Source organism: Salvelinus namaycush, chromosome 3 (genome assembly GCF_016432855.1).
Source record: "Salvelinus namaycush isolate Seneca chromosome 3, SaNama_1.0, whole genome shotgun sequence".
Lineage (NCBI taxonomy): Eukaryota > Metazoa > Chordata > Actinopteri > Salmoniformes > Salmonidae > Salvelinus > Salvelinus namaycush.
Window position 1 is genome coordinate 30,925,766 of NC_052309.1, and position 24,138 is coordinate 30,949,903.

At 42.4% G+C, this 24,138-nt stretch overlaps 1 protein-coding gene across 3 annotated transcripts; it reads left to right on the forward strand.

Moving 5' to 3' along the window:
• The first annotated feature begins 12,067 nt into the window (after positions 1-12,067).
• Positions 12,068-22,838, forward strand: rnft1 (ring finger protein, transmembrane 1). 3 transcript variants are annotated; one of them, XM_038990170.1, is made up of 9 exons: positions 12,068-12,221; positions 13,653-14,128; positions 14,220-14,296; positions 17,141-17,256; positions 17,455-17,608; positions 20,664-20,822; positions 20,957-21,022; positions 21,232-21,333; positions 21,535-22,838. In XM_038990170.1, exons 1-9 carry the CDS (start codon positions 12,196-12,198, stop codon positions 21,667-21,669), a joined length of 1,311 nt encoding a protein of 436 aa, XP_038846098.1. In that variant the 5' UTR covers positions 12,068-12,195; the 3' UTR covers positions 21,670-22,838. The 3 variants fall into 3 exon arrangements, with proteins under 3 accessions (XP_038846098.1, XP_038846099.1, XP_038846100.1); XM_038990171.1 differs by having other exon boundaries at positions 17,156-17,256; XM_038990172.1 differs by lacking the exon at positions 20,664-20,822.
• Positions 22,839-24,138: the final 1,300 nt, after the last annotated feature.

The window sequence follows — 24,138 nt, forward strand, 5'->3', positions numbered from 1 at the left end:
CAGGGTTCTATAGCCGCAGGCAGAACAGTTGAAACTGGAGCAGCAGCACGGCCAGGTGGACTGGGGACAGCAAGGAGTCATCATCCCAAGTCGTCCTGAGGCATGGTCCTAGGGCTCAGGTCCTCCGAGAGAGAGAAAGAAAGAGAGAATTAGAGAGAGCATACTTAAATTCACACAGGACACCGGATAAGACAGGAGAAGTACTCCAGATATAACAAACTGACCCTAGCCCCCCGACACATAAACTACTGCAGCATAAATACTGGAGGCTGAGACAGGAGGGGTCAGGAGACACTGTGGCCCCATCCGATGATACCCCCGGACAGGGCCAAATAGGAAGGATATAACCCCACCCACTTTGCCAAAGCACAGCCCCCACACCACTAGAGGGATATCTAATGATCATGCTGTTTAATCAGCTTCTTCATATGCCACACCGGTCAGGTAGATGGATTATCTTGGCAAAGGAGAAATGCTCACTAACAGGGATGTAAACAAAATTGTGAACAAAATTAGAGAGAAATAAGCTTTTTGTGCATATGGAACATTTCTGGGATCTTTTATTTCAGCTCATGAACATGGGACCAACACTTTACATGTTGCGTTCATATTTTTGTTCAGTATAGATAGCACCTTTTTTTAAGTGCGTGGAGAGCACTCGGGGACACAAGGCCGTGAATCAGGGTAGGAGAGGAGGAAGATAAGGCTCCATCACAGAAACAGTGAGATATAGATAGATAGAGAGAGAGAGAGAGAGAGAGAGAGAGAGAGAGAGAGAGAGAGAGAGAGAGAGAGAGAGAGAGAGAGAGAGAGAGAGAGAGAGAGAGAGAGAGAGAGAGAGGCACTGAAAGAGTGGAGGTCATCTACAGCAGACACAGTACATGGATCAAGCCATAACAGGCAAGAGGATCCAGTTGCTGCAAAAACACAGGCCACTGAAGTAAATCAAGACCTACACATCTCTAAGAGAGAAAGAGAGTGAGAGAGTGTGTGTGTGTGTGTGTGTGCCGTAAAATACATTAATTCATTATTTTTCTGTCCTTGTGCTAGGCTCCAACCCCTTACCCCTCTCCTTTACTTACCCCTGAACTTCAATTAGTCAATAACTAATGTTATTGTGTGTCCAAGGAATGCCTAGAGGCGTGAAACAGTCAGTGAAAGTTTTAAGGAAGTTATTCAAAAACCTTGAAATAACCTAGAATTTCCATTCTAATAAAACCTCCCAGGAATTTTGTATTTAAAAAAAATAAGATTAGATTTTCTATTTTAAAAACAAAACAAACATACACATACAAATGACTACATCATACAAAAATCACTACATCACACCTGCACAGACCCACTAGTCCCCACCCGTATCTCCAGCGTCCTTATCACTTTCTGCCACATGCCTCAAACTGCATGATTTTGTTTCTCTCCGTCGCCCACACTCTTTAAATATTTTGATAATAAAGCATTTGACCTTTCCATTGTGTAAACAACAGAGGTGTCACGTGTGCTCCCTCTCCGGCCTCTAGGTCACCAGGCAGCTCGTTATGGCGCACACCTGTCACCATCGTTACTCTCATCTGCTTGTCATCAGACTCACCTGGACTCCATCACTTCCCTGATTACCTTCCCTATATATGTCAATCCTTTTGGTTCCTTCCCCAGGCGTTATTGTTTCTGTTTCTTGTCTGTGCGTTGTTCATGGTTTGTATTATGTTACGTTTATTTATTAAAACACTCACTCACTGAACTTGCGTCCCGACTCAGCGCACATCGTTACAGAATGACGCCTCATCTAAGGGAAGCATCAGGGAGTTTTTTTGTTTTTTTGTGTATCAGTGAGAATGACGTTGTGTCCGGGAGCCGCTACAGGCTCTCATGCCTCAGCCAGATCGCCAGGCTCCCCTGCCTCTGCCGACTCGTCAGGCTCTAATGCCTCAGCCGGCTAGTCGGGCTTTCATGCCTCCGCCGGATCGCCAGGCTCCCCTGCTTCCACCGGCTCGTCAGGCTCTCATGCCTCAGCTGGATCACCAGGCTCCCCTGCCTCAGCTGGTCTGTCAGGTTCCCGCGCCCCAGCCGGTGACAGGTTCCCGTGCATCAGCAGGGGTGACCGGTCCGCACCTGATCCCCGGGATCGTCCCTTTGGTTGGCGTCCTGCGGCTGAACCGAACGCGCCGGGGAGGGGGTACCATCACGTATGCTCTCTCTCCGGGGCTCTAGGTCACCATGCTCCCACGTATCAGCCGGATTGACAGGTTTCCTGCGCCTCAGCAGAGGTGACCGGTCCGCTCCTGATCCCCAGGATCGTCATTCTGGTCGGTGTTTTGGGGCGGGAGCCGCGCGTCGGGGAGGGGGTACTGTCACAACTGAGACATAAACTGAACAAGTTCCACAGACATGTGACTAACAGAAATGGAATAATGTGTCCCTGAAAAAAGGGGGGGGGTCAAAATCAAAAGTAACAGTCAGTATCTGGTGTGGCCACCAGCTGCATTAAGTACTGCAGTGCATCTCCTCCTCATGTACTGCACCAGATTTGCCAGTTCTTGCTGTGAGATGTTACTCCACTCTTCCACCAAGACACCTGCGAGTTCCCGGACATTTCTGAGGGGAATGGCACTAGCTCTCACCCTCCGACCCAACAGGTCCCAGACGTGCTCAATGGGATTGAGATCCGGGCTCTTCGCTGGCCATGGCAGAACACTGACATTCCTGTCTTGCAGGAAATCCTGCATAGAACGAGCAGTACGGCTGGTGGCATTGTCATGCTAGAGGGTCATGTCAGGATGAGCCTGCAGGAAGGGTACCACATGAGGGAGGAGGATGTCTTCCCTGTAACGCACAGCGTCGGGATTGCCTGCAATGACAACAAGCTCAGTCCGATGATGCTGTGACACACCGCCCCAGACCATGACGGACCCTCCACCTCCAAAACAATCCAACTCCAGAGTACAGGCCTCGGTGTAACGCTCATTCCTTTGACGATAAACGTGAATCTGACCATCACCCCTGGTGAGACAAAACCGCGACTCATCAGTGCCCATAGGCAACATTGTTGCCAGTGATGTCTGGTGAGGACCTACCTTACAACAGGCCTACAAGGCCTATTGCCCTGTCCACATCTGCAGTCCTCATGCGTTCTTGCAGCATGCCTAAGGCACGTTCACGCAGATGAGCAGGGACCCTGGGCATCTTTCTTTTGGTGTTTTACAGAGTCAGTAGAAAGGCCTCTTTAGTGTCCTAAGTTTTCATAACTGTGACCTTAATTACCTACCGTCTGTAAGTTGTTTGTGTCTTAACGACCGTTCTACAGGTGCATGTTCATTAATTGTTTATGGTTCATTGAACAAGCATGGGAAACAGTGTTTAAACCATTTACAATGAAGATCTGTGAAGTTATTTGGATTTTTACGAATCATCTTTGAAAGACAGGGTCCTGAAAAAGGGACGTTTCTTTTTTTGCTGAGTTTATGTCACTCCCTTTGGATCCTTCCCCAGGCGTTATTGTTTCTGTTTCTGTGTCAAGTCTGTGTGTTGTTCGTGTTAAGTTACATTTATTTATTAAAACACTCACTCCCTGAACTTGCTTCCTGACTCTCAGCACACTCGTTACTGGAGGATTGACTGTTTTTTAAAGATAATTGATGAGAAGAGTATTGTTCTACCCATCGAGTATCTATAGTATGAATAAATTCATAAAAATAACGGTTTTAATTCAAATATGTAAATCAGTATTTGAATATATTGGTAACCCGTTGTATAAAAGTGATATTGGTCAGGTAGATCAGGAGATCATCTGCAAATAAGTTTAGTTCATATTCATGTTAACCAATACTGATACCTGTTACGTTTGGGTCCTGTCTAATTCTTTCTGCAAGTGGTTCAATTGCCAGTGCAAACAGGAGGGGTGTCACGAATCCCGCTTCCTGAGTCTGTTTTTGCCTGTGTTCTGTCCTGGAGTGTTTTTTCCGGTGTCCTGGAACGCACCCTGTCTGGTTGCCGGGCGACGTAGCTGGTTGGGAGATCTCTGATTTACCGCACCTGTTTCCAATCCGCTATCTGCACACCTGGTCCTGATCATCACCCCTCCACTTCATAAGCACTGACCTGACATCCATTCCCTGCCGGATCGTTAGCCATGAACAGTATGTTGTGCCAGTGTATCAACCTCCAGTTTGATAGAGTTTGTTTTGTTGTTTTGTACGTTTTGCTTGCCTTGAACTCACCTCCGTTTTTTCTGTCTACAGTCATTCACCCGGAACACTCATCTCATCCCTAGCTGGTCGTCGGTGACTTCAGTTACTTCATTGGATCTTCCTATTCAATCCCATCAACTCACCTCCGCTGCCCGCTCCATCACTTGGATTTTTCTATCACTACATTCAAACTTGTAAATAAATACTCACCTTCGTCTTACTCTCCTTGTCCTGGTCTGCTTCTGGGTTCAACTTTAGAAAACCGTGACAAGGGGGGAGAAGTCACATCCCTGTCTTGTGCCCCTTTCTAAAGAAATTTCATCAGATCATGTATTATTTTTGTGTATATTTTTTGCTTTCGGACATTTATACAATATTTTTATTAAATGTAATATTTCAGCTGGAAAGTTGAAAGCTTCCAATTTTTTTAATAAGAAAGTCATTTTCGGCATCACCAGTCATTATTGCTAAATCTATATCTTTTTGCATATTGTATTAAAATGAAACATGTTCTTGTATTTGTTTATAATTGTCTATTTTTAATTGACCCTGTTTGCTAGATACAGTGGGGAGAACAAGTATTTGATACACTGCCGATTTTGCAGGTTTTCCTACTTACAAAGCATGTAGAGGTCTGTAATTTTTATCATAGGTACACTTCAACTGTGAGAGACGGAATCTAAAACAAAAATCCAGAAAATCACATTGTATGATTTTTAAGTAATTAATTTGCATTTTATTGCATGACATAAGTATTTGATCACCTACCAACCAGTAAGAATTCCGGCTCTCACAGACCCGTTCGTTTTTCTTTAAGAAGCCCTCCTGTTCTCCACTCATTACCTGTATTAACTGCACCTGTTTGAACTCGTTACCTGTATAAAAGACACCTGTCCACACACTCAATCAAACAGACTCCAACCTCTCCACAATGGCCAAGACCAGAGAGCTGTGTAAGGACATCATGGATAAAATTGTAGACCTGCACAAGGCTGGGATGGGCTACAGGACAATAGGCAAGCAGCTTGGTGAGAAGGCAACAACTGTTGGCGCAATTATTAGAAAATGGAAGAAGTTCAAGATGACGGTCAATCACCCTCGGTCTGGGGCTCCATGCAAGATCTCACGTCGTGGGGCATCAATGATCATGAGGAAGGTGAGGGATCAGCCCAGAACTACACGGCAGGACCTGGTCAATGACCTGAAGAGAGCTGGGACCACAGTCTCAAAGAAAACCATTAGTAACACACTACGCCGTCAAGGATTACAATCCTGCAGCGCACGCAAGGTCCCCATGCTCAAGCCAGCGCATGTCCAGGCCCGTCTGAAGTTTGCCAATGACCATCTGGATGATCCAGAGGAGGAATGGGAGAAGGTCATGTGGTCTGATGAGACATAAATCAAGCTTTTTGGTCTAAACTCCACTCGCCGTGTTTGGAGGAAGAAGAAGGATGAGTACAACCCCAAGAACACCATCCCAACCGTGAAGTATGGAGGTGGAAACATCATTCTTTGGGGAGGCCAACAAGCTCCTTCCCTCAGTAAGAGCATTGAAGATGGGTCGTGGCTGGGTCTTCCAGCATGACAACGACCCGAAACACACAGCCAGGGCAACTAAGGAGTGGCTCCGTAAGAAGCATCTCAAGGTCCTGGAGTGGCCTAGCCAGTCTCCAGACCTGAACCCAATAGAAAATCTTTGGAGGGAGCTGAAAGTCCGTATTGCCCAGCGACAGCCCCGAAACCTGAAGGATCTGGAGAAGGTCTGTATGGAGGAGTGGGCCAAAATCCCTGCTGCAGAGTGTGCAAACCTGGTCAAAAACTACAGGAAACGTATGATCTCTGTAATTGCAAACAAATGTTTCTGTACCAAATATTAAGTTCTGCTTTTCTGATGTATCAAATGTATGTACTTATGTACTTATGTCATGCAATAAAATGCAAATTAATTACTTAAAAATCATACATTGTGATTTTCTGTATTTTTGTTTTAGATTCCGTCTCTCACAGTTGAAGTGTACCTATGATAAAAATTACAGACCTCTACATGCTTTGTAAGTAGGAAAACCTGCAAAATCGGCAGTGTATCAAATACTTGTTCTCCCCACTGTATGTATCAAGTCTGGTAAGACTTTTGTCATTCTATTCCTTATGAGCTTTATTATTGTCACAATTTGTTAAACGTATGGGTCTATAATCAGCAGGGCAAAGAAGGTCATGTGGTCTGATGAGACATAAATCGATCTTTCCTGGTTTTAATATAACTGAAATAACGGTTTGATACATGGAATTAGAAAGTACTGAATTAAGTGACGTGTGTTGTCATTTGTGTAAATAGGGGGTGACTTTGTCCCAAAATGTTTAATAGAGGACCTCCTGGGTGGCGCAGTGGTCTAAGGCACCGCAGTGCTAGCTGTGCCACCAGGCTCTGTCGCAGCCGGCCGCGACCGGGAGGTCCATGGGGTGAAGCACAGTCACAGTTGTCCGGGTTAGGGAGGGTTTGGCTGGTATGGATATCCTTGTCTCATTGCGCACTAGCGACTCCTGTGGTGGGCCAGGCGCAGTGCACGCTGACCAGGTCACTAGGTGTAAGGTGTTTCCTCTGACACATTGGTGCGGCTGGCTTCTGGGTTGGATGCACGCTGTGTTAAGAAGCAGTGCGGCTTGGTTGGGTTGTTTCGGAGGATGCATGGCTCTTGACCTTTGTCTCTCCCGAGCCCGTACGGGAGTTGTAGCGATGAGACAAGACAGTAACTACTAACAATTTGATACCACAAAAAAGGGGGCTAAATTATTTATATATTTTTTTATTGTTAAAAATAAAAAAAATGTTTAATAGAATTCTTTCTCCGTGCAAATGTTTTAACAGTATCTAATATTTCTTCTTGGGTGATCTCTGTTTTTAACTATTCTTTTTTTGCCTGCTGACAGTTGCTCAAAGTTGTTGAGTCTAAGAAGACTTTAGGATCCGCCCCACTTTTGTTAATTCTGATTTATATATACTTGCATAGAAATGTTTACAATTGTCATTAATTGCATTGTTTCTAATTACCGCTTATTTTCTTTATATTTTAAAATTATAACTGGTTTAGCATGTTTTTTTTTTGTGAGAGCTGCGGGATATTTACCAGGTTTATTTGTCATTAAGTAGTATGCTTATTTGAGTTTAAACTGTAGTTGTTGGCTCTCTTCAGAAGTAAAAGATTGTATTCCTGCTTAAGTTATTTTATTGTTTACCTTGTAAATATTTTTTATGGGCTTTCCCCCTAAAAGGCCTTAAAGGCATCCCAGATTATATAGGGTGTTGGCTTTTCTCTGTCCTCTATGTCTACATTTGTAATGGTAAAGTTTATATTTTTTATTCAAGTCCAGAAGATGCGCTATGACCATTCTCCAAATTGTGTCACTAAATGTATTTTCTGTTGGTGTAATTAAGCATGATACTGGAGAATAATCCGATATCTGTCACGCCCTGACCTTAGAGAGCCTTTTTGATGTCTCTTTTTGGTTTGGTCAGGGTGTGATTTGGGTGGGCATTCTATGTTCTTTATTTCTATGATTTATATTTCTATGTCTGGCCGGGTATGGTTCTCTATCAGGGACAGCTGTCTACCGTTGTCTCTGATTGGGAATCATACTTAGGCAGCCTTTGTCCCTTTTGGGATTGTGGGTAGTTGACTTTTGTTAGTGGCACTATAGCCCTGTAAGCTTCACGGTTGTTTCTTCGTTTGTTGTTTTGTTGGCGACATTTTAAATAAAAGGAAAATGTACGCTCACCACGCTGCACTTTGGTCCACTTCTTTCGATGGCCGTGACACTCTCACCCACACACACAACCATAGAACAATTATTGACTTACATGCTATATTTCTTCTTTTATATTGTTCTCCCAGGAAAAGTTGCAAACAAAAAATAAATGTTCCCAGAACAGGCAACATTTTCACTTCTGTTCACAGAAGTTTTACCGGTCAGGAAACATATGGCTTTGTTCCCACAACCAATATGAAAACAAAAACATATGTTCCCACAACTTCCAAAGAACCAAATGTGCTAGCTGTGATGTGTCTATCTGGCCCTGTTGGTCCTACCTTGCCCAGTCCACCACCACGCGGCAAAATAACAGATGGGGTGTTCGTGTACACAATGCCCTGCCAACTGGAGGGTCTCCAGACTGCTGTAAGAGTGACCTCAAAAAGCCACACACACACATACAACAACAACATCTCTACAAACTAACAGGCTATCAATCAGTCGTCAACTCTTTTGTCTCCTCAGCTGCACAAACATAGCTGGATTTTAACTGTCACTGTAAGAGCTGGAGCATGGAGGCGCACTCCCCCATCCAAACTGACAGAGCTTGAGAGGATCTGCAGGGAAGAATGGGAGAAACTCACCAAACACAGGTGTGCCAAGCTTGTAGCGTCATACCCAAGAAGACTCAAATCAAATCTAACTTTATTTGTCACATGCGCAGAATACAACAAGTGTAGACCTTACCGTGAAATGCTTACTTACAAGCCCTTAACCAACAGTGTAGTTCAAGAAGAGTTAAGAAAATATTTACCAAATAAACTAAAGTAAAAAAAAAATAATAATAAAAAGTAACACAATAACATAACAATAACGAGGCTATATACAGGGGGTACCAGTACCGAGTCAGTGTGCGGGGGTACAGGTTAGTTGAGGTAATTTGTACATGTAGGTAGGGGTGAAATGACTATGCGTAGATAATAAACAGTGAGTAGCAGCAGTGTACAAAACAAATGGAGGGGGTGGGTCAATTTAATAGTCCGGTGGCCATTTGATTAATTGTTCAGCAGTCTTATGGCTTGGGGTTAGAAGCTGTTGAGGAGCCTTTTGGTCCTAGACTTGGCGCTCCGGTACCGCTTGCAGTGAGGTAGAAGAGAAAACTTGACTGGAGTCTGACAATTTTATGGGCTTTCCTCTGACACTGCCTATTTTATAGGTCCTGGATTGCAGGAAGCTTGGCCACAGTGATGTATTGGGCCTTACGCACTACCCTCTGTAGTGTCTTACGGTCAGATGCCGAGCAGTTGCCATACCAGGCGGTGATACAACCGGTCAGGATGCTCTCGATGGTGCAGCTGTAGAAATTTTTGACGATCTGGGGACCCATGCCAAATCCTTTCAGTCACCTGAGGGAGAAAAGGTTTGTTGTGCCCTCTTCACAACTGTCTTGGGGTGTTTGGACCATGATAGTTTGTTGGTGATGTGGACACCAAGGAACTTGAAACTCTCGACCCGCTCCACTACAGCCCCATTGATGTTAATGGGGGCCTGTTCGGACCGCCTTTTCCTGTAGTCCATGATCAGCTCGCGGCTGTAATCACTGACAAAGGTGCTTCAACAAAGTATTGAGTAGAGGGTCTGAATACTTATGTAAATGTGATATTTCTGTTTTTTATATACATTTGTACAAATGTCTAAAAACCTGTTTTTGCTTTGTCATTATGGGGTATTGTGTGTAGATTGGTGAGGGGAAAAAAAGATATAATCAATTTTAGAATTAAGGCTGTAATGTAACAAAATGTGGAAAAAGTCAAGGGGTCTGAATACTTTCTGAATGCAATGTAACTGTAAGCTGATGGTTCCTTTTCTTACTGCGAGGTCATTGCTAAGCATCTGGGAAAGTTATACACCATTAGCTTAGTCCCATCATATGCGTTGGCAAAACAGCACAAAGAGACCAGGCTAATTCAATATGCATTTGACCAAAATATTCATAATGACGTTTGTGACCTGACTTGTGACCTCAACAACATGAGTCACTTCACCACAATGCATAACCAACTGTCCCCAACCTGTCTCTACTCCTACAAAGCCCAGTAAGCCCATGGCAAACATGGTTCAGACTGTTCCATCAGTGGCAACTCTTGTAGTAAAGATATCAAAGGAAGAAACAGCACCTGACAAAGTGAACAGAGAGACAGCAAGAAAACGAGGGGGGAAGCGAAAGAGACGACATAGAGTCTGTCAAAAGCGATGTCAGGTCACTGCTCCCTGCATCTGTTCTCTGGCGAGATGCATTTATCTATCTCCCGGTAGTCAGATAGCAATTTATATGTCAAGTTAACTTCCACAGGCACTGCTGCTCCGTGCTCAGACATCTTCACTGGGGCCCAGGAGTCCTCTGACAATCCTACGACGTAATAACACAATTACATGGCAGTGAGTAGGCAGGCAGGCGGATGAGAGGCAGGGGAACTGGAAGTAACTCACAGCCACACCACATTAACCTCCTTTCAGGATGATGACTGGGCACAGCTAGCTAGGCTTGCGCTGCAGCTCATATTAGCCTGTGCTTCACTGTAGAGGCAACCCCGGAGACCTAGAATAAAGAATACAACCTCTCAGAGAAATAAGTCAGAGAGGGGTTACAGAGGAGTATATCATCAATCACAGACAGTATTTGCAGAGATTCTTCTGTGGAAGATGCTTATTGAGAAAGAGGTATACTTTAGGACTTTTAAAGATGGACAACATGTCAGAACATGTTTTATCCGCTTATAGAGGTGTCATACAGTATCTATACAGTATGTGTATGGCTAGCCTAGGTACAGAATATGCAGATCATATGTATGATCATACAATAATGATGTGATAAAATCCTTTAAATGTTTTGGTTTTCTACATGAGCTCATATTGTTTGTTGTGTGTTAAATCATTCAAGTCTCTGGAGAATGTGTGGGAATGAACATCTCTAAATAAATCTGAGTATCACTCTGGCAGCTGCCCTCTCTTCCAGCGGGAAGGCCTCATCCATTACACAATGGGAGATCACCTGCTACTGGCCTTAGCTGCAGATGAGCCCAGCACAACCGTGCCTGCTGGAACAGATGGCTGGCATGGGGCCCAGCAGCACCAGGGGACCGAGGCTATAGACCCAGGTAATAGAGGAATATTAACAGCCTGTTCAGGTTCAGATGAGATGGGCTTGTTTCCTCTGGTAAATGAACACTGTTGAAGGGCTTTGATCCACTGCCCACTGCAGAAGCATAGAGCAAACATACAGTACTGCATGATCAGGAAATAACAATACACTGCATACAGAGACATTTCTCAATGCTCTTTGCTTCTTGCATGTTAATTTAACATGCAAGGACATCAATGTTCATAGCATCCCAGCCCAGGGTGAAATGTTGAACCCTGCACAGCTATTACAAATCCTAAAATGCTATCATAGCACTTCAAAACACCCCTAAATATGTATAATTAAAGTCACACAGCACCTCAATGTATTTTTAAAAATTATTTCCTTCCTGTACATTTGAGAGCTTTAGTCAAGATCATAGGACAGATTATAATACTGTAACATTTCCATTAGAAAGCCAACCACCAACCAATTAAACAAGCATCAACAGAGAACAATAACTACATAGGGGGGCTCTGAATATGACTCAACTAAGCACTTATCATATTGTAACATCACCAGTTGACAGACATTGCCACAGGGGAAATATGCCCGCAATACAACATGTCACTCAGAAATACACTAAGGTAATGGTAATGTGATGTCTGTTGTCGACTAGCCTACTGCAGTTGGGGACGCTCAAGGTGGTTGCTTATCTAGGATCAGATTACTTCACCTCAGCCCTAAACTTAACCAAAGGGGATGAAAACATATCTGACACTGAGCCTGTGACTATAGCCTACCTGTTCTTCTGGCGTAGAGCTTCACGAAACAAAAATGAATTTAAGGGGATTGATTTATGGGATAAATGTTTGTTGCTTAGCCTACATCACATTAGAAGTAAATATAAAAACAATCTATTTGTCTATTTCCCATTCACTGACTGCTTCCCTGAGGTGGTTCTCTGGTGTTCTCTTTCGTCTTTGACCAATTTTACGTCAGTTCGCGACGCTGAAGCTGCCGCCTGTCGTATTCAAGATGTCTTCCAAACGATAGGCTTATGGCTTAGCTTGTTTTTAGATCGTTTATTTTATTTACATTTTTGGTTAATTTTGCGTATTAGATGGAGAACGGTGGCTTATCATGAAACTCCGGACTCAGTATGACAGGTACTTAAAGCCTTTTTGCTTGCATTGCTAATGAAATGACATACCGTTAGCCTAGCTAGCTGATAGAGAATATTTGTCACTTGAAGTCTAACGAACAATATAGATTAGCTAGAGTAACTGCCATTAATCTCATCAATGTCAACAGCCTCAATTTGCCAAAGAGCTGTCAGTGTCAATTGTAATGTTGATCAGACAGCTTGTCACAAAGTTATGTTTCGCTAGCTAAATGCTACCAAACGTTAGCTAATTGTCACTCCTTATGTAAACAAAAGAGAAAACAGTTGTTAGACTGGTACAAAAGTGGGTATTGATATAACGTTACTGGTGATAACACAGTCCTGAATCTCTGACTGTAATTTATCCAGCCCAAGTAACATTAGCTAGACTGCATTACAATGGTTTAACGTTATTAAGCTGTCAACAACAACCTGTAGCTAGCTAGTAGGGGAGTAGCCTAGTAGTAGGTGGCCGGTAGATCTGCGCAATAGTCGGTTGAATGGAGGATGCTTTATGTACTAGCTGGTGCACGGGGGACACCGGTGTATTACCGGGAAAGCACATACATTCGAGATGATAGTGCAGATCTAGCTGGGTTAAGGTTAGCGATTTGTTTTAACATTCAGCATCACTCCATCACGGGGAATATAGCATTATTTCTAACAACGATATCTACATATATTTCAGAATGTTGTGTATCCCTGGAAATAATCAGAATTAATGTAAACATTACAGTTTTGGGAACATATCTTGTCCAAAAAACTTACCCCAAACACAATTCATCACAATCGCTTTTTTGTCTTTTAATAATTTTAAGCACCTTTTAACACAGGCTTAACACCTAGCAAACACTTTGTACTTTTTAAAAACACTTTCAACATAGGTCAGGCCCTGTTGTTACCTCATATCCCAGCAATAATGTCTTGCATTACGCCTGGGAAGAAAACACTTCAATTGTTCAACTTGCCCAATGGGCATTGGCTCAACATACCCCAAGGCAAACATTTGACTATCTTAGCCCACACAGCTATAATGATGCACTTAGGTGCTAGGTTTAGGACCTCATATGGAAGCTTATAGAGACCCCAAAAGATTTATAGAACAATATTACAATTCTGTACTTTGGTTAAGATACAAGCATCATGAAACTACTAACACACTAAGTTAATTTGACTTGGTGAAAACCTAACTTGCTTACCACTTTTTCCATGTGGTTACTTCCTTACAGACTCCATGGAATGATGACATCTTCCTAAATATTTGGTCAAATTATTAATTTTGTTTATTGTTTCCTAAAAACAAGGTTGTCTCAACTTACCCCACTCTCTCCTAGGCCTAGCTAACTTAGCAAGATTGTTAGCTAGCATCTGCACATTATAACTAGGCTATATACTCTGTCTCTCCTCTTTACCTCAAACAATGAATTTCTTGAAGGAGTGATTCCAGAAGAACGTTGAAATCGAGGGAATCACCAACTGTGATGCAACCTAACTCCAGCGAGGTAGGTGCCCATCAGGCAGGAAATGGCTTGTCCCTGACTATACAGCCAGAGCTACTGACCAGGACACCAGCAGGGGCTACCGGGGGCTCTGTCATCCCAGAGACCAGTGATGAAGTCCGTGTACCTATTCTCTCCAGCGGGCCCGGGGAGCCCAGTGGAGGAGGAGGTGGGGCGTCATCCCGTAGGTCCAGAGCCAGTTCCAGAACCAGTTCCCACTCCCATTCACATGGTGGGGGACACCAGCACTCTCACAGTGAGCCCAGTGAGACAGACCCAGCTGAAGCTGATCTGGAGTCAGGGGAGCCCAGCACCTCATTCTCAGAACTGCGCTACCTCTTCCGCTGGGTTCAGAAGAGTCTTCCTTTCATAATCATCCTCGGTGCTAAACTAGTCATCCAGCATGCCCTAGGTAAGTGTCAGGTAATCATAACATATACAGTCAGGAACAATTTTCTATTTATCTAAGGTTATCTGACATCTCTTCCATGACATTGTTGCAGGTCTAGCTGTTGGAGTTGGCTTGTTTACAACTTTTCTTTATGCAAATAAGAACATTCAAACCCAAGTCTTTCTTCAGGTAAGTCACTAACGGAAGAAAATATATAGTACCAGTCAAAGGTTTGGCCACACTCTACATTGTAGAATAATAGTTAAGACATCAAAACTATGAAATAACACATTTGGAATAATGTAGTAACCCAAAAAGTGTTAAACAAACAAAAATCAGTCGTTCTTTCCCTGTTCCTAGGCCGTCATTGAAAATAAGAATTTGTTCTTAACTGACTTGCCTAGTTAAATAAAGGTTAAAAATAAGAAAGTTCCCACATATGCCGTTGGCTGCTTTTCCTTCACTCTGCGGTCCAACTCATCCTGAACCATTTCAATTGGGTTGAGGTCGGGTGATTGTGGAGAACAGGTCATGTGATGCAGCACTCCATCACTCTCCTTCTTGGTCAAATTGTTGAAAAACAAATAATAGTCCCACTAAGCTCAAACCAGATGGGATGGCGTATCGCTGCATAATGCTGTGGTAGCCATGCTGGTTAAGTGTGTCTTGAATTCTAAATAAATCACGACAGTGTCACCAGCAAAGCACCATCACGCCACCTCCTCCATGCTTCACGGTGGGAACCACACATGCGGAGATCATCCGTTCACCTACTCTGCGCCTCACAAAGACACGGCGGTTGGAACCAAAAATTTTGACTCATCAGACCAAAGGACAGAATTCCACTGGTCTAATGTCCATTGCTCGTGTTTCTTGGCCCAAACAAGTCTCTTCTTCTTATTTGTGTGCTTTAGTAGTGGTTTCTTTGCAGCAATTCAACCAACTCTGAACAGTTGATGTTGAGATGTGTCTGTTACTTGCACACTGTGAAGCATTTATTTGGGCTGCAATTTCTGAGGCTGGTAAGTGAACTTATCCTCTGCAGCAGAGAACTCTGGGTCTTCCTTTCCTGTGGCGGTCCTCATGAGAGCCAGTTTCATCATAGCGCTTGATGGTTTTTGCGACTGCACTTGAAGAAACTTTCAAAGTTCTTGAAATGTTTCTGATTGACTGACCTTCATGTCTTAAAGTAATGATGGACTGTCGTTTCTCTTTGCTTATTTTAGTTTTTCTTGACATAATATGGACTTGGTCTTTTACCAAATAGGGCTATCTTCTGTATACCAACCCTACCTTGGCACAACACAACTGTTTGGCATCAACACATTCAGAAGGAAAGAAATTCCACAAATTAACTTTTAACAAGGCACACCTGTTAAAACTTCTTACGGCTGAGATCCCGTTAACGGGATCGATTTGACAACAGCCAGTGAAAGTGCAGGGCGCCAAATTCAAACAGAAATCTCATAATTAAAATTCCTCAAACATACAAGTATTTTACACCATTTTAAAGATAAACTTGTTGTTAATCCCACCACAGAAATAGAGATAAAATTAATCACTAACCTTTGATAATCTTCATCAGATGACACTCATAGGACTTCATGTTACACAATACATGTATGTTTTGTTCGATAAAGTTCATATTTATATCCAAAAATCTTAGTTTACATTGGCACGTTATGTTCAGTAATGTTTTGCCTCCAAAACATCCAGTGATTTTGCAGAGAGCCACATCAATTTACAGAAATACTCATAATAAACATTGATAAAAGATACAAGTATTATACATGAAACTTTAGATAAACTTCTCCTTAATGCAACCGCTGTGTCAGATTTCAAAAAAACTTTACGGAAAAAGCACACCATGCAATAATCTGAGTATGGCGCTCAGACACAAAAACAAGCCATACAGGTACCCGCCATGTTGTGGAGTCAACAGAAGTCAGAAATAGCATTATAAATATTCACTTACCTTTGATGATCTTCATCAGAATGCACTCCCAGGAATCCCAGTTCCACAATAAATGTTTGTTTTGTTCGATAAAGTCCATCATTTATGTCCAAATACCTCCTTATTGTTCGCGTGTTTAGTTCAAAAATCCAAATTCATGACGCGCAGGCCAGACGAAAAGTCAAACAATTCCATTACAGTTCGTAGAAACATGTCAAACGATGAATAGAATCAATCTTTAGGATGTTTTTAACATAAATCTTCAATAATGTTTCAACCGGAGAATTCCTTTGTCTTTAGAAATGAAAAGGAACGCAGCTACCTCTCACGGGGTCGCGCCTGAGTGAGCTCATGGCACTCTGCCAGACACCTGGTTGAAACAGCTCTCATTCCCTCATCCTTCACAGTAGAAGCCTGAAACAAGGTTCTAAAGACTGTTGACATCTAGTGGAAGCCTTAGGAAGTGCAATATGACCCCATAGACATTGTATATTGGATAGGCAAACCTACAAACCTCAGATTTCCCACTTCCTGGTTGGATTTTTTTCAGGTTTTTGCTTGCCATATGAGTTCTGTTATACTACATACATCATTCAAACAGTTTTAGAAACTTCAGAGTGTTTTCTATCCAAATCTACTAATAATATGCATATCTTAGCTTCTGGGCCTGAGTAGCAGGTAGTTTACTCTGGGCACCTTTATTCATCCAAGCTACTCAATACTGCCACCAGCCATAAGAAGTTGAAATTCATTCCAGGTGACTACCTCATGAAGCTGGTTGAGAGAATGCCAAGAGTGTGCAAAGCTGTCATCAAGGTAAAGGGTGGCTACTTTGAACAATCTCAAATATAACATATATTTTGATTTGTTTAACACTTGCTTTGGTTACTATGTGATTCCATATGTGTAATTTAATTGTTTTGATGTCTTCACTATTATTCTACAATGTAGAAAATAGTACAAATAAAGAAAAACCCTTGAATGAGTAGGTGTGTCCAAACTGGTACTGTATATTCTCAATTTGTACATCAGTGCTTTAATTTATACTCAAACCTCAATCTGAATCTGATTGTCTTCAGTGTATTTCTCCTCAGGATCGTCGGTCAAAAATAGAGTGCGTATGGCTGCTCCTCTTCCTGGCGTCCTCCACACTTCTGCTTTACTACACATTTCTCGCTGAGTCACTTTACTATTGGTAAGTTTCCCTTTACTTTACATGCTCACAGCAGAATAGAATAAAAATAATTATACGCAATATGTGGAAATTTGCCTTTGGCTTCACAGCGTGGTGTGATTAATACACAAAACCGACAAACATTAAAAACATCAGGACTGGGAGCATAATACGTAATCCACATCCTCTCATCCATCTTTCCCTCTCTCTCTTTCTCAGCCTAATTTTCCTGAGCCCAGCTGTTGAGCCCCTGGGTTTCTGGGAGGTCCTATGGGCGGTGGGTGTCACCAACTTTATGCTCAAGTTCTTCTTCATGGGGTTCAAGTGCCTTATCCTACTGCTACCATCTAACCTGGTAACATTCAGAGCCCAGGTAAGCAAGGAAGGATGCTCTCTCTCCAGTTGTTTGATAAGGCCCAGTCGGGCTCGTTGGCTAAAAATCTATTGGCCTGAACAGAATTTCTAGTGTCCTGGACATGGTGCAGTTAAAATCAGGGCCTAAAACCAACGTTTAGTCCACCAGCCACTGTGGCAGGTAGATTTTAAAAAAATCTAGCCACTCATACAGTATTTATTTTTTTACTAGCCAAAATATTTTTCTGCAATAATTACAAAAAAACAAGAAAAAAATCAGATGGACATGCTTTGTAGTGATGTGGTAAATTGCTAAATTTCAAAAAAAATTGTGACCTGAATCTTTTAACCAAAATATCACAGACAAAAATTTCCTGCTGTCCCTTTAAGGGTGGGATGTTACTGTGGCAATGAGGGAATTCAAGCAAACCATCAGTGACAGTGTGCAGATGTGTCTTCGCTAGCAGTTGAGGCAAACTCAAACATTGAAAAACAACCTAGTTAGTGTAAATGGCCAAGAAACACACAAGGACAAAGTCTCACTTTAGTAGACTTTCAAGGAAATTAGACCATATCAGGGACGTCACTAGACATTCAGAACATCCGGGGTTCAGCCCTGAAGACCTGGGGCTGAATCCTGTGCGACCGAAATGAAGCGCCCTGCATGCTAGCAGTGAACATTTTGCAGAAACATAACGCTATGTTGCATATCTCGCTGCTTTCTTCCATGCTCTTTGCTCTCCTGATGCCAAATAATTAACACTTCTTAATATTAATTCAATGGAATATGGTGTCAATAATATAGCGTCGTCCAGATTTGGTCGGGGTAGACGTCATTGTAAATAATAATTTGTTCTAGTTAAATAAAGGTTAAATAAAATAAAAAATGCTAATCGCTCTATGGGTTAATTTGCATAATTTTGTTAGATTAAATGTGTATATTCGTTATTTATCACACGCACAGCATACAGATACAGAGCATTTAGGCAGAAAATCTGTCAGACAGCGCTTTTATAAGCCCAATCATTGCGCAACAATTCTAAATGCAATCGTGTGTTTAAAAATTGCTTTTTTTCCCCTCAACTGGTAATTGAAGCATGCTTCCTATTCGCCATTCATATGCATACTGTAGGCAACGGAAGGCAGGCTTCATCAGCGCGTCACATACCACTTTGCAATGAGCTGGAGGCAGTATGCATTTTGAGAACATATAGCCCTTAATTGTTTGAAACAGGAACGTTTTACTACATATTATGAGGCATGTTTTACCTTGCTTCAAAGTAGTCTAGGCTAAATCCGTCCATATCCGGGGAGGCAATTATTTTATAAAGACTTCCACATGACATTGAAACCAGTAGCTTATTTATCTCATGTTCTATGGTTTTCAACTTTCTTTGATTGTCCGGTAGCCAAATGGACAGTAGTCTACTGCCTTGTGCGCATTGCTGCGCTAATAATGTTAAGAAATAATAGTTTATCAACATTTTAAGCTAAAGGTTCTGATCTGTTACATCAGACTCATTGCTTTAAAATCAAAATAAAATGTATATAGCCTAGGCCTACTGGTTGTTTGAATTTGGGATCTATCGTCCCACAACTTTACAAGAGTCTGTTTGGGCTATTTATTTCTCTACAAGCTGACTAATAGAATAGGTCAACTTTTCTACTATGGGGGATAGTAGATTGACATAGGCTCATAGGCGGTGTGCCCATAAAGCTAGGGGAAGCTATGCTTTCCCTCAGTAAATTGAATTAAATTGCCAAAATTTTATAGCCTAATTAGCTTACTCCTGTCAATACAGAAATAAATAAAATCATTCAAAATAGGCTACCAAAGCATTATTTGGCCAGAGAGGATCATTAGCTTCCCCTAGCCTTAATTTTTTGGGGGATTGTTTTAAATCACATTGCCTACAGTCGGAAGGAAAGGCTGCACACACTGCAAATACCAACTAGATGATTGTTGAGTTGCGACTGTCTGTGAAAAGAGGCCCAGCCAGGCATATCGCAATATTTCAAAATTCAATTGTGGAAAAACATAGTTTGGAAAGCAAATTGCTATTTCTGTAAAGAGAAAACAATGAAAATACTAATTTGTCTTTTAGTTATCAAAATTAGCAATTGAGCGAACAACAGTCGGCCTATAGTCTATCTTATTGGCACCAGAGGAGAGCATCGGTCATATCCCTAGTGAGTGCACACTGCGCATATTCACTCTTTATCATTGTTGGGTCAATGCCACTTAAAAGTTTGTTTTTGGACAGTAATTTACTAGTGATTTTGCTGTTCTTTACTCATCTTGTTGGCTGAAGAAAAGTAATGTGGACAGTTATTCGAACTTCTTCAAATTTCGTGTTAAGGACATGTCATTGCATCCTGGACTTGCATGTTCTGTTAAGACTAATTACCATAATGTAAATGTGGTTTCTGTCATTCTGAGCACCGTGGGTGGACGCCCTAATCATGTTGCCCACACAATGCATAGGCCTATGGGTCCTGTAAATTTCTCAAATGTCCAGTAAATGAAAATGCTGCCCTTCAAATGTCTGGCACATTTTCATAACCGAAATCCTGCTATACCCTGCTAAGCATCCAAAATATTTTTTACAATGGTGGGGGAGTGCTACGATGGAGGTGAGGTGGCATCAAAACAGAGCCCCCTATTTGTCATCTAGTGTATATATAAATCAAGAATGTTAGGTGTTTATTTAATTTTTTTGTAGTTTTCCTTTTGCAGACTATCAACAGTAGCCACTAGCTAGCCTATTGTTAGTATGTTCACTATTGAACGTTTTACTTTTGTGAATCAATTTCCCTTACATGAATAAGCTCAGTGAGTGGATTGATGAGTGCTTCTTTTTACTCTGGACAGCTTGCGTGTGCTGTGTGAACGCGCCAATTTATGTACTGCTCCAGTGCTCGAAGAAGTTGTGACTCGCGAGGAGCGTGGTTGAATGAACAGCCAATCATATTGTTCAAATACAAAAAGCCTGATTTTTGGTGTGATCTTTCACCGTTTTGGAGGGGATCAACAGCGGGAAAGCATTGATTCACTCGTGACTCGCTGTCCCCAGGGGCGGTGGTACATGCTGATTGAAGAGGTGGGCCAGGTGTACCAGTCTGTGGCCCCCATCCCCCTCTGGTTCCGCTACCTGATCACCTACCAGGAGGTGGATGGCAACACTGGCCTCACCCTGGGAGTCCTGCTGGCTCTGGTCTACTTCATACTCAAGGTGGCTGACCTACAACTGTACCACATATCATGGATCAAAGATGGATGCTTCAAAATGGCTCATTTAGTAGAGGAAATTCTTTGTTATTTACACCTTTTGTTTAAATGTACTAAACTCTTACTTTTTCAATTCAGCTTTTAGGATTGTATGGACAGTGGGGGTCTTTCCAGAAGACTGTGAGGCTATTTCTCAGTGGCGAGGTACAGTACTTTAAATAGATCAACATGTCAAAAATGTTCTTAGTGGTGGTATGTGGGTTGACTGACAAGTGACTACTTGTCTTGAACATGCTGAAAAGCTTGTTCATGTATAGATCATGTCAGTATAATGTGGACCCTTGTAAGGAGTTTGGATCTGTGTTGTTTGTTGACTGTGTGGGTTGGTAACATGTGTTGTTGTTCTTCCTCAGCACACGGGGGCAGCAGCCACCAGGAGCCAGTGCAGTGAGGCTGGGGACATCTGTCCTATCTGTCAGGCAGAGTACAGGAACCCTCGAGCCCTCCTGTGTCAGGTAAGACACACCACCACATTACTGCAGAATAAACATTGCAGACTTTTTTGAACTTGTATTTTCTACTCTTTAAAACCAGTTACCAGGCACTAGAAACCTAGTATCTGAGGCTACACACACATACAGTACTGCCTGTATGTGCTTTACTGTAGCATGGTTTGATTGAGGAGGCTTGTTTTATTTTCTCTCTCTCAATAACAGCATATTTTCTGTGACGAGTGCATTGCTCTGTGGTTTAACCGGGAGAAGACGTGTCCACTCTGTCGCACGGCCATCACAGACAAGGTCCACAAGTGGAGGGACGGGGCCACCACACCTTACCTCCAGATCTACTGACAGAAAGAGATGATGAAGGAAAGTGGAGAGCCTATGACTTATGGACACTGTTTGCGATGTGTGAATGACAGTGGTATTGACTGCAATACTCCACTCCTCATTGGCTTGTGAAGCTGATGACCATACTGTTCCTCCATTCATTAAGGGCTGTGCCCACTACTTGCCAACGTCAGTAAGGTCACATAAAATGTGGGATTGAGATGCATTCAGCACCGTGGCATGTTACTACAACTCCCTCTCCGACCATCACTTTTCTACACAACTAACTGACTGACTGAAGTTGGTTCTCTCTGCATGGCCCCTTTTGCTGTTTTTAGTTAATTTTATTTTCAAACATTTATCTTTTTTTATCATGATCTGATTTAATCATGTTTTGTTTTGACGGCCAGCCTAGAAGAACAGAACAGACAGCCTCTGTCTTTATTAGACAGAGCTGTCAGGGAATATCCTGATCCCAGATCAGTTTGTGCTGTTTTGCCAACTCCTACCTTTGTCAATGTCAAGACAATGACCATAGAGGGCGGCAAGACAGCACAAACAGATCTGGCACCAGGCTAGTCAGGGAATACCTGGAGGTTTCTTCTACCGGTAAATAGGGGTGGGTTCATGAGGGATATTTCAATTGTAGTAGTATTTTAATCAGATGTTTTATGTCACTCCCCCCAAATTTAGAACAAATGTGGATCACACAAAAATGTGTTATGTTTGGTAGATACCCAGTCTTTCAAACACTTCTCTCTTTGAGTTGCAAAGGGATTCCATTCTGTGTCTGATAGAGGCAGTCCGGATAGACAGAAGTGGTTTTAAAGAACAAAATGGACTCAACTCGTTGAGAAGCAATTACAAACACAAAGGTTGATGATATTTAAAAAGTTATTAATTTGGGGGGCTTCTTATTTTCAGATTAAGTCTGATGTCTCTGCTTTTTAAGATTTGTTTTCCAGATGACAAATATGCAACACAACTAAGATTGTGGTGAGATTGGTTTGATCCATAAATTATTTTTCTAAAGTGATGATGCAGTTGCATTCTTCCACTCTGGTTTTTAAAAGGATGTATCTATTTTACTACCATATTTCATTATGTAGTGAAATCATTTCATGTTTTTCTTCCATAAAGTCTTTCCATCAACAAATTAAATAAAATATTAAATGCTTTTTTATTTTTTATTATAGCCTACTAATAATTGGCCCTGAGCATTTACACTCATTATATAATAATACACAAACCTGTTTAAGCTTGTTATGAACCAACTTTGTTTTTCAGTTATTTACATCCTATTTGTCTTTAGAATGAAGAGTGCAGAGGTCTTAGGGACACACAGAAAAACATCAATCTATCCTCTTCCTACCATCCATTGGCTGTTCTTAGTATTAACTATTGTCCCATTTGGACTGTCATATAAGTGGACTGGAGGCATATAGTTGGGGAGTCCATATCGATACAGGTAAAGGAGACCACAGTGAGTGTCAGCTAAGTTTGGATGTTCTCAAACACAACCATGTTTTCTATGCTCTCTGAGGCATTGCAGTCAATGGCTGTTTGAGAGCATTAATACTGTGATGTATGATCGATAAATTGTGACAGACTGTTCTACAAATAATATTGACTAGTTATTTAGGATGCAAGATGATTCGCAGTCCGTCTCAACTCGCCTCTAAAGTTGGCTGCAACGTCGAACGCGCCCAATAACTTGGGTCAGGGCAACCAAGGGCTCTATCAAAGGTTATGGACATACTGACAAGATACATGTCTCAGCCATAGCCGTGGGAAGTAGCGGTGCTGAGGGGGCTGCAGCACCCCCTGAAAAATCGGAATTAGACAAAATATTTTCACTGGGCCGATATAGACTTCTGCAGCGCATTAATGGAGATGGTAAATGCTGCATATCCGCTAAATTGGAAATTACCGTTAACATTTCTAGCGAGAAATCTGTAACGCTTCAGAAATACAGATTGAATAGAGCCCCTAGTCAGTACAAAGTAAACAATCAAATATAATTTTAGCCGCCTCCCGAGTGGCGCAGTGGTCTGAGGCTGTGCCATTAGAGATTCTGGGTTCAGGCTCTGTCGCAGCCGGCCGCAACCAGGAGACCCATGGGGCGGCGCACAATTGTCCCAGCGTCGTCCGGGTTAGGGGAGGGTTTGGCCGGCATGGATGTCCTTGTCCCATCGCGCACTAGCGGCACCTGTGGCGGGCCGGGCGCATTGCACGGTAACACGGTCGCCAAGTGCATGGTGTTTCCTCCGACACATCGGTGCGGCTGGCATCCGGGTTAAGTGGACATTGCGTCAAGAAGCAGTGCAGCTTGGTTGAGTTGTCTTTCGGAGGACGCAAGGCTATCGACCTTCACCTCCCCCGAGTCCGTACGGGAGTTGCAGCGATGAGACAAGAGTGTACCTACCAATTGGATAACATGAAAAAGGAGTAAAAATATATATGTATATTTTAGCCAGCACCTTTAAGCAG